Source organism: Anolis carolinensis, chromosome 3 (genome assembly GCF_035594765.1).
Source record: "Anolis carolinensis isolate JA03-04 chromosome 3, rAnoCar3.1.pri, whole genome shotgun sequence".
NCBI lineage: Eukaryota > Metazoa > Chordata > Lepidosauria > Squamata > Dactyloidae > Anolis > Anolis carolinensis.
The window spans coordinates 127,135,310-127,147,158 of NC_085843.1; the positions used below are offsets into that span (position 1 = coordinate 127,135,310).

General features: G+C 42.4%; 1 protein-coding gene across 1 annotated transcript in view; it reads right to left on the minus strand.

Annotated features, from left to right (window-relative positions):
* The window catches only part of ednrb (endothelin receptor type B), a 29,008-nt gene extending 21,475 nt beyond the window's left edge, over positions 1–7,533 (minus strand). The window contains exon 1 of the mRNA XM_003218694.3: positions 7,028–7,533. Within this exon, the coding sequence (XP_003218742.1) occupies positions 7,028–7,384 (357 nt within the window). The 5' untranslated portion in view covers positions 7,385–7,533. The remainder of the gene's footprint in view (positions 1–7,027) is intronic.
* Between the last annotated feature and the right edge of the window lie 4,316 nt (positions 7,534–11,849).

The window sequence follows — 11,849 nt, forward strand, 5'->3', positions numbered from 1 at the left end:
GACTGAGACAGATCTGTGAGTGGGGGTTGGGAATCCACTCCACCTCTCACAAAGCCTATTTGTAGATAAATAACAAAATACATATAAAGGCATATCTTGCCTGGATTTTCAGGAATTTTACTTGGTTTCCAAGTATGCAAGAGCTAGTTTATATAGTATTCGAAATATTGCATTGCTTGATATTTTATAATTGGGTTTATATGTATTTAGTTGTTTGTTCCTATGTGAAAGACAAAGCATTAAATAAATTGATTGATCGATGTAAAGGAATAGCTAGAAAAATGGTAACGTTTATAGTGAGCTGTGCTCCTCCCTTTTCCCTCCCTTCTCATATCTCTTAATAATATTTGATTCTTCCTTTCAGAATTATGGGGCTGTGATTTCCTTGTCTGTAGAGCATTGAATATGTTAGCGATTCTAGTCTGAACTTTAAAGCAGCTGTCCAAGGTTCCAAAATGGGTTGGCTAGTTTACTAAATGTTAAACTAAAGTCCTGTGTAAAATTCAGCACCCCCCTGACATGGAAACAACCAGATTCCACTGTCATGAGTAAAATGCCTCTTCACTGAAAGCAATGGCAGTTCGCTCTTGACACAATGAGAAAATGTACTTTGCCTAATAAACTGCTGAGCTCCTGAACTCTCTGACTGAAAGGAGAGCAGGGTGAGCTCTCGCTGTTAGCCCCAGCTCCTGCCAGCCTAGCAGTTCAAAAACATGTAAATGTAAGTAGATCAATAGGTACTGCTCCGGCGGGAAGGTAATAGCGCTCCATGCAGTCTTGCCAGCCACATGTCCTTGGGGGCGTCTACGGACAACGCTGACTCTTCAGCTTAGAAATGGAGATGAGCACCAACGCCCAGAATCAGACATGACCAGACTTAATGTCAGCGGAAAACCTTTACCTTTACTTTACTCTTTAATGGGAAATGCATGGCTATGAAATATCCATGTTATTGGTCAGAAATCAAATAGCTACTTTCCAAGCATATGCCTCTGTATATCCATTTCAAAGTTAAGTCCTGCTAGAGCCAGTGGGATCCCATCCCTTCTCTGGGAAGCTAAGAACTTTTAATAGTGTGCTGCTATTTGGTTTCTATATGTTCCAAATTGGATTTGATTTCAATTGTTTTAACTGCAGATAGTTTAGATGGATTTTAACAATAACTACAGCAGTCTAATAACTGTGAAGGCACCAGATACTGTATGACCCTGGAAGTCTAAGCAGGATCAACTCTGGTTAGTACTTGGATGAGAGACCACAATTGAATGCCATTGAATTGGTGCTGTAAGCTATATTTCCCTTTGCAAAATGTAGACTACAAATAGACTAGTTAAAAAAAAAGATTGTATTTGACCCTTGATAGAGATTGGAGAATAAGGGCCCACTAAAGAGAGAAAAATTGCTGGTTGCAGAGGAAAGGAACAAACAACATTTGAGGTCATCCGGTCCATCTTTCTTCTGATGCAGGAAATCTGCTACTGTACTTTCTCTGACAGATGGCCATTCATCCTCTGTTTGAAAATATATTAAAGAGACTTCACTGTTTCTGACTTACAGTTAGGCCTTCCTATCCATGGATTGTGCATCCAATGATTCAATCAAACACAGCTTGAAAATATTTGAAAAAAAGAACCTGGTTTCTCAAATCAACTGCATGGGCTACGGAGTGATCCTCCTATGATATTTATACAGTCAACAAGGAGCCACGGTGGCGCAATGGGTTAAACCCTTGGTCCGGCTGAACTGCTGACCTGAAGGTTGGGTTGCTGACCTGAAGGTTGATGATTTGAATCCGTGAGACAAGGTGAGCTCCTGTTTGTCAGCTCTAGCTTGCGGGAATACGAGAGAAGTCTCCCAGGAATCACATCCAGACAGTGTCCCCTGGGCAACATCTCTGTAGACGGCCAATTCTCTTACGCCAGAAGCGACTTACAGTATGTTCTCAAGTCACTTCTGACACAATAAAAAATACAGTCAACGAAAGACCTGAATAGACTGGGATAAAACACCCAAAGCTTGGAAACACTCCTTTTTAAAGGTATAACTCTTAGAATCCCAAAGTCAGTGGAGCTACTGAGGAGATTCTGGGAGTAGACATCCCAAACAAGTATATTTTACTGCACTGAAATTATCCCTTCAGTGTCATAACATTCTCGCAAATGTTTGACACCAGAAGGTTGAGAGTGCATAGATGAAAACACCTTGGTTGATTCACTTCTGCATGAGTTTTGCAGCAAAAGCCAGTGCATGGGGTGGGGTGGGGGGCAGAATTCATGAGCTAAGCCAGAAAGCTTGTACAGGAAATGCAACCCGCTCCTGGCTCTAAATGCTAGGGCGTCATGGGAGGAGCACATTTACATACAATGTAACAACAATGTACAACAATGGGAATGCTAATTTTATTTGACAAAGTGTAAATGTTAGCTCTCAAGTAAAAATGGCTCAAAATTCTAGGGATTCAACAACAACAAAACAACGTAAGGCCAAGGAATCTTTTAAAATAACCTGTTGAAGTTTGGTTTGGAAAATATAAACAGGAAACAAGCCTTTTGGTTAGGATGCTTTGGGTATCTATAAGATCTCTGGGGAATGTGGAGACTGGGAACAGGAAGGGATCTGGTAAGCTTTTATCTCATGTGTATTGAACAGATTTCTTTTTAGCTACAGTTGATGGATCATCCAGACTGGGATGAAAACAGAAAGGAGTTTTCAAACAGCCCAGAAAACACACAACAACTCAGAAAGGAGTTTAGTAGGATACATATGAAGAGTGGCGATATCAAGGAATAAAAATTATACTGATTCAGGGTGCATCTAAACTGTAGAATGAATGCAGTTTGACACCACTCTTAATTACCATGGCTCATTACTATGGAGCCCTTGGAGTTGCACTTTCATAAGGCATCAGCACTCTGGCAGAGAAAGCTGCAGACCTTGTAAAACTACAGCTCCCATTATTCCATGGCATTGAGCCATTACAGTTAAAGTGGTGTCAAAATGCATTAATTCTAGAGTGTAGCTGCACCCTCGATTCATCTTTAATGCAATACTGTTCTCCCAAGATCTTGTTGGAACTATAGCTCCAAGATCTTGTTGGGACAACCAGAATAGACAATGGTCAATTATGATGGAAGTTTGACTTCAGTGTCATTTTCGTTTATGTTTGGGAAAAGTCACTGAAATAGGTGACTTTGTGCCTGCACTGCTATTTTGACTACAATATTCATCTGTCTTAGTCAGTTTAACCAATGAATGCAGCAATTGAACATGTCTGATGGCCCCAGATTGCTTACATTATATTATACACCAGTGGTTCCCAACCTTTTTTTTGACCATGGCCCACTTGACCAGGGACCACTCTCCAACATTAGTACCAAAAGGACTGCGAATCAGTTTTTGGTCAACTTTAGATTGGGTTTAGTTATCTGGAGTCCTGATTCAGAAAATTGCATTGGATAGACCACATCAGCTTTACTTTCCGATACAGAGCATATGCCATCCAGTAGTTGCCATCTGCTTGCCCACAAAAATATATATATTTAATAATTTACAGCTGATCTAGTCTATCCAATGCAATGGTCAGCTCTGCTGAAAGGAGCAGAAAACAAACAAACAAATAGGAAGTTTGTGGACCAGATTTTCGTACACATGGCCCACTGCCGGGCTGTGGCCCACAGGTTGAGAACCACTGTTATACACCAATAGGGGTCACTTAATGTAGTCTGTTCAATCTGAATAATTCAGCTATATCAATTTCTCAGGAATAACTAGGAGTAGGAATATCTGAAATATTATCCTCATTTTGAAAATCAGTATAACCCAAAATAGGGATATTCCTCCTCACCAATTCAGCCACACTGCTAAAACCATAAGTGACCTGTGCAAGTCAGCCAAGCCACAAACATCTAGTGGCCTCTTCCCTCTGTGACAAAGGGGACCATTTATTTTTGATTCCCCAAAGATTGGCTAACTTGATCTGGCATAAAACAAAGACTTTGGAGTTCATCTCCCAGAAGCCCCAGCTGGTGTAACCAATGATAGGGGATTATGAGACATGTATTACCAAAGATTCTGGAAATTGAAAGGCCTACAGAGTATTATCAAGGGGATTCCAATCTCAGCAGTTCGTTCACCTTTGCACTTCTGTCAATTGAGTATTGTTCAGGATGATTTGAGCTGGTGAGATAACATGCACTGATAATTCTGTCTTTCATGAATTTGCCCAGATAGATTTAGTTTTAAATCTGATACCATAGCTTAATGGAGCCCTCGGTGGTGCAATGGGTTAAGCCATTGTGCTGGCAGGACTGCTGACTTGAAGGTTGGGTTGCTGTCCTGAGGTTGCCAGTTTGAATCCAGAGAGTGTGTGGATGAGCTCCCTCTGTCAGCTCCAGTTCCCCATGTGGGGACATGAGAGAAGCCTCCCACAAGGATGGTAAAACATCAAAACATCCGGGTGTCCCCTGGGCAACGTCCTTACAGACAGCCAATTTTCTCACACCAGAAGCAACTTGCAGTCTCGCAAGACACTCCTAACACAAAAAAAATTGCGTTCTTTTTTACTCCGTTCTTCATTTTAAAAAATTATGCGCATCCAGTATAACACCAGAATTTCCTTTTGTTTCCCTCAATGTGAAACAAAGGACACAAACATTTCTGCATCCTTAAATGATTTCAAGTATTCCAATCACAGTAGTGTTTTCTCCAGATTTTGGGGAAATGACTTTTTGAGGATTACTTCTTCCATTACTTCCCAAGCAGCATGGCCACTGGAATGTTTAGTTCTCCAAAGCAATTTTTTTGTCTTGTCCTAACCCTGCTGCATGCATGGTCTCAATGGGAAGCTAATACTTCCCATGTTTATGCATAAGTGACCCGACATACATTGCAAAGATTATTGCCAGGTGTCAGAAACTGTTTTTTCTCTCTGGACCGAACATCTATGCTGTGATAATACTCAGATTTCTGGTTGCATTTAATGTTAAATGCAAACAATCCCAACACTTTGGGAAAAGACCAAAAAAAAAAAAAAAAAGGATTCCAGGGCAAAAATTCCTTTAGTTGCAAAATCCAACTCTTCAGCTCTTTCCCACTCATTTTATTTTCAAGCCATGCACACCATTTTACCCACCATGGTTCAATGCTATGGGATCCTGGGAGTGGTAATTTAGTGAGCCAACAGCACTCTTTGGCAGAGAAGACTAAAGACCTTGTAAAACTACAGCTCTCATGACTCAATAATACTGAGACATGGCAGCTAAAGTGGTATCGAACTGCATGAATTCTACAATGTAGATGCACCTTTCAACTACCAAGCTATTTTTCCAGGAATATAAAACATGCCTGGGCTCCTGGTGGGTAGCCATACACACCACATAGGCTCTGAAACACATTTGTATATATAGAGATAGATGAATATGGCAAATCCTATGCCAGGGCTTCTTAGACTTTTTCCACTTGTGATGCCTTCCTACCCAATAAATTTTTACACAATTCTAGATATATAAAATAGATATAAACATCAAACATTTGCAGACAACACTATGTAACGCGATTTTTGTTCCTGGGTTGTAAATGACATTTCCTAATTGGTTCTATCATAGACACATGGAAAATGTTGATTAAACTGCAAAAACATTTAGTTGCTGTGAGTTTTCCGGGCTGTATGGCCATGTTCCAGTAGCATTCTTTCCTGACGTTTCGCTCACATCTATGGCAGGCATCCTCAGAGGTTGTGGGGTTTATATATCTGTGGAAGGTCCAGGGTGGGAGAAATAACTCTTATCTGTTGGAAGTGTGAATGTTGCAATTAATCACCTTGATTAGCATTGAATAGCCTTGTAACCTCAAAGCCTGGCTGCTTCCTGCCTGCGGGAATCCTATGTTGAGAGGTGTTAGCTGGCCCTGATTGTTTCTTGTCTGGAATCCCCCTGTTTTCAGAGTGTTGTTCTTTATTTATTGTCCTGATTTTACAGTTTTTTTAAAAATAGTGGGAGCCAGATTTTGTTAATTTTCATGGTTTCTTCCTTTCTGTTGAAATGGTCCACAAGCTTGTAAATTTCAATGGCTTCTCTGCATAGTCCGACATGGTGGTTGTTAGAGTGAAACTGCCAGACTTTGGAGCTGCCAGGCTATTCAGTGCTATTCAAGGAGGCTAAGTGCTACATTCACAATTGCCTCAGGTAGACAAGAGTTCTTTTCCCCACCCTGGACCTTCCACAGATATATAAACCCCTATGGACTAGTTTCCAACAGACCGCACAACCTCTGAGGACGCCTGTCATAGATGTGTGTGAAACGTCAGGAGAGAATGCTTCTGGAACATGACCATACAGTCCGGAAAACACACAGCAACCCAGTGATTCTGGCTATGAAAGCTATGAAAGCCTTCGACAACACATTGCAAAAACTTTGTTTTCACGGGCACATCCTGCAGCACATTTTGCTCTAGTTTTTCAATGAATATTTCACAGAGTCTCAACCAATTCAACATTGTGGCAGCCACAAAAACGAAGTTTCGGGAGCATAACAACTCCCTTCAGAGTATGGCACGATTACACAGGAAATAACACCTTCAAAGCAGGAACAGAATATATATATATATATATATATATATACACACACATACAGTAGAGTCTCACTTATCCAAGCTAAACGGGCCGGCAGAAGCTTGGATAAGCGAATATCTTGGATAATAAGGAGGGATTAAGGAAAAGCCTATTAAACATCAAATTAGATTATAATTTTACAAATTAAGCACCAAAACTTCATGTTATACAACAAATTTGACAGAAAAAGCAATCCAATACACAGTAACGTTATATAGTAATTACTGTATTTACGAATTTAGCACCAAAATATCACGATATATTGAAAACATTGACTACAAAAATGGCTTGGATTATCCAGAGGCTTGGATAAGCGAGGCTTGGATAAGTGAGACTTTACTGTATATATATAATACTATGTCACTATATATTAAGCCAGCATTTGCACGTCTTGCTAAACAGGCCGCTTTTCCTTTTACCTTGTAGAGGTTAATGGGGATGTCGATGACGATGAGGAGCAGGTCGCCCAGGGCCAGGCTGGCGATGAGGATGTTGGGCCCGTTCCTCATGCACTTGTTTTTGTAGATGATGCGGAGTAGCGTGGAGTTGCCGATGATGCCCAGCACGAAGACCAGGCAGGCCACCACCGTGTTGATGTACTTGAAGGTCTTGCCCACGGTCGTCCTGCTCGTGCACATGGGCGGCGGCGGGCGAGTGGGGGCGCCGTCCAGGGAGGCGTTGCGGGGAGCCGCCGTGCCTCCCGTCGGGGCCACGTCCTCCAGGGCCGCGCCGCCGCGCAGCCAGAGGAGCGCCAGGAGGAGCCCGAAGCGCAGCATGCTCGCCTGGAAACGAGACCACAGCGAGTGAGGAGCCGCCGGAGCGCACGGGTCCCGCAGGCTGCTTGCGCGACAAGCCCTCCAGGGGGAGGCGAGCCAGGAGGACAGCGCGCGTCGCAGCCAATCAGCGCCCTCGCCGCTTTCCACGTTCCAATCAGCCCCTCCCCTCCTCCCCTGCCTCCTATCTTGGGAAAGCCCACCCCGCCCCTACACATTAGGAAATGCTTCCTGACGGTAAGAGCCCTTCCGCAGTGGAGTGTTCTCTAGAGGTTCTGAATCAGAGGCTGAATGGCCATCTATTGGGAGGGTTTTGATTGGGTAGCATGGGCTTTGAGGTCTTTTCCAACTCTAGGATTCTAGGTTGCTGTGAATTTTTCGAGCTGTATGGCCATGTTCCAGAAGCATTCTCTCCTGACGTTTCGCCCACATCCATGGCAGGCATCCTCAGAGGTTGTGAGGTCTGTTGGAAACTAGGCAAGTGGAAGGTCCAGGGTGGGAGACAGAACTCTTGTCTGTTGGAGGCAAGTGTGAATGTGGCAATTAATCACCTTGATTAGCATTGAAAAGCATTGCAGCTTAAAGGCCTGGCTGATTTCTGCCTGGGGGAATCCTTTGTTGGAAGGTATTAGCTGGCCCTGAGTGTTTCCTGTCTGCAATTCCCCTATTTTCAGAGTGTTGTTCTTTATTTACTGTCCTGATTTTAATTTTTTTTAATACCGGTAGCCAGACTTTGTTGATCTTCTAGGATTTTATTTCCTGGGTGGAAAGAAAAGCTTTGGAAGGGAAAAAGTAAAAGCCGCAAATTAGCTTTGAGTCTCCTTGTTGAAAGAAAAAATATACCTAATCATAACAACAACAGCAACAACAACAAACCAATGGGCACATTTGAGGCCTCTTCTTTTTGTCCCACCATTCCTTGCAACCCTTCCCTCCGCCCCAATTACATGCTATGGAAGCATGCGAGTCTTAGTTTGGTGAGGCACCCGCACTCTTGGGCAAAGAAAGCTCAAAGTTTTGTTAAAGTCCAACTCCCAGGATTCCATAGCATGGAACCCTAGCAGGTAATGTGGTGCCAAACGGCATTGATTCTACAATGTGGGGATGAAATCACTTTCTTATTTAGAGTACACCCATTGAATCAGATCTGCAAGTGTGACTAACCACCTCATTACACTGATGTTTTTCTCCACTTCTCGGCACTGCCAGCATGGAGCCCACCAAATGACGCAGGACTACTTCCAAGGATGTCCCGTTGGTCTCCATTCTGGCAGTGTGCCAGCAGTGCCAGTAGTTGGGTGAGCACCCGACTCCTCATACAAGTAGCTGGAGAGGAAGTGGGAGGAAGCCAGGGACAGTGGGGAAATGTAGTAGGAAGGGACTCCACAACCAACTGCGGTAATGGGACAAAGCGGTATACTGCCCCACGGTCTCCCTAGCTGTCCCCTGGCTTCTCGACCTCTGTGTGATGAGATAGATCCCAACCATTGGGTTTTAGCCACTTACTCATAAATACCCTAAAGCTGTGGTTCTCAACCTGGGATCCCCAGATGTTTTTGGCCTACAACTCCCAGAAATCTCAGCCAGTTTACCCTAAAGGCACCAAATCCCATCTGAGGTCTAGCCCTGGTTAGTCCTTGTATGGGAGATGAATACTAAATGATGTATAGACTATATTTCAGAGGAAGAAACTGGGTAAAATAACTCTTGAGTATTGTTTGCCTAAGAAAGCTCCATGAAATGTAAAGTCCCTGTGGCTTACGTCCTCCGAGATAAACTGAATAAATGAGCATATTTTTTAAAAGGCAAAATTTGTTCTGTAAGAGAAGCTCTGTCTGTTCCTTGTTTTAAAGATGGAAACACATAATCAAAGGTCTGGACACCATGCCTTAAGAGGAGCAGCTTCAAGAGCTGGACATGTTTAGCTTGCAGAAGATTAGGTTAAGAGTAGCCATGATAGCCATGCATAATTATTTGAAAGGGTGTCATAAAGTAGAGGGAGTAAGCTTGTTCTGTACTGCCCTGGAAATAAGGGCCCCTTCCACACAGCTGTATAACATCCACATTGAACTGTATTATATGACAATGTGGACTCAGATAACCCAGTTCAAAGAAAATATTGTGGATTATCTGCCTTGATATTTTGGGTTATATGGCTGTGTGGAAGGGCCCAATGGGTTCAAATTACAGGGAAGAAAATTCCAATTGAACATTAGGAAGAACTTACTGACTGTAAAAGCTGTTCAGCAGTGGAACTCTCTGCCTCAGAGTGTTTAAAAGCCTTCCTTGGAGCTTTTTAAACAGAGGCTAAATAGCCATCTGTTGGGGATTCTTTGATTGTGCTTTTCCTACATGGGTTAAACAAGATGGTCCATGTGCTCTCTGCCAACACTTATCATTCTATGATTCTATGAGATAACCTAACAAAAATATTGCAAAATCCATAGAACTGAAAGTTTCTTCCTCTAAAATATTTATTTTATGGTGTTTTTTTTAAAAAAAGTAAAGTCCTTCACTGGGTAATAAAAACACAATTATAATAATATTATATTGAGTAAATGCTGAGTTCCCCCTCTTAAAATGCCAGTCTTGGGATATTAGGCAGCTCAGCTGCCTGACTTGTTCTACTCAGGTAATTTATTGAGTTCAGTGGCATCTATTCCCAGGTAAGCGGATTGAGCCCAGTGGATAGAAGACTGTATTGTCACCCCTCCATATCCACAGATCCTGCATCCACAGATTTGACCATGTGTGCTTTGAAAATACTCAAAAATATTTCAAAAATCAAACCTTGATTTTTCCATTTTATATATGGAGCATAATTTTACTATGCCATTATAAGCAATGGGGCTTGAGCATCTATAGATGCTGGTGTCTTCAGGGGTCTTGGAACTAAAGCCCAGTGGATATCAAGGACCCACTGTAGTCTTAGGGAGGGAAAACAAAGCATAGGAGTGATCTCTAAACATACCTGTTGTAGAAAGTGCTTAGCGTTTGGATTCATCCCTTCCATTGTCAATATCATACTCACACTGTGTTCACACTTATTAATATCCCTATTGCTGCTCTTTTTTTCTGAGACTTTCAAAATAACTGCCTATATGTAACATTCAGGAGCCCGCAGTGGTGCAGCAGATTAAACTGCTGAGCTGCTGAACTTGCTGACCGAAAGGTTGGCGGTTCGGAATCTGCAAATGTGAGTAGATCAATAGGTACCACTTTGGCAGGAAGGTAACGGCACTCCATGCAGTCATGCCAGCTGCATGACCTAGGAAGTATCTACGGACAACGCTGTCTCTTTAGCTTAGAAATGGAGATGAGCACCAACTCCTAGAGTCAGACACAACAAGACTTAATGTCAGGGGAAAACCTTTACCTTTTATGGAACATTCAAGGAAACTAAAAATGATTTCTCCATTCAAACAACAATAAAAGGATAGAAAAATCAGTTTCTGTATCTAGTATCACTTATGAGTGTAGTGTTTGTGCTAACTCAGTAACCATGTGAGATTTAGAGAAACACTTCTTACTCAATTAGGAAAATGAGAGAAGCATCAATAACTGCATGGTTGTTTTTTTTGCATTGTTTATATTAATTAATCAAGTTAATTAATTCAGACTTGGCCATTCCATCAAAAAGGAAGCCCAAGGCTTTCCTACACCTGTCGAGGCAAAGCGTATTTGACCTACTGCGTCTTGAGTTCTTCCAGTGTTTAGCTCTTAGGAATTATTTCTCCCTCAATCTTTTTCATTAGGCAGTCAGTCAAATCCCACTGATTTCATTAACTCTGCTTCCAAGCAAGAGCTCATTGAAACGGATGGCTTAAAGAAAATGAAATAAAATGAGCATTACAGTCAAACGAGGCCCATTCCGCTTTTCTCCGTAAAACCACATGTTTTTCTTTAATGGGCTTAATTGCTCTTTTCCTTGAAAATTCTCCAAGCAGCGAAAGCCCTTTCTTGTCTTAGACCGCCAGACTGCACACTCCTTGGCAGGAACCTTCACTTTGGGGGGGGGGGGGGGGTTGTAGCAGCTGGAATGGGTAGCAGAGATGAGTGAGTTGAATATTGTTATATGCTTAATGTCTAGCAAACGACGACAGCCTCCCTGTTTCTTAAAACATGCACGCACATCTTTCCCATCAATCATTGTCAAACCCCACCCACCCCTTACAAGAGAGCAACAGCCTATGCCTCTGTCAGTTCTGAAGGCCTGGAGAGCATCAATGGAAAATGTCTTGCTGGTGGAGGCATGTAACAGAGGCAGTGTATATAGATGGGCAACACCAGTAGGGAGAGCATGTGTTTTCTCCTCCATAAAAAAATATAAAAATCTTTGAGAGCCGGTATGTGTAGTAGTTAGACTAGCCCTGTCTTCAACCAGCTGCCATTCAGGTGAGTCAGTTGCAGTGCCCATCTTCTCAGGAGATGATGTTCACCTAAAGGTCCCAGGTTTTAGAGAAGGATG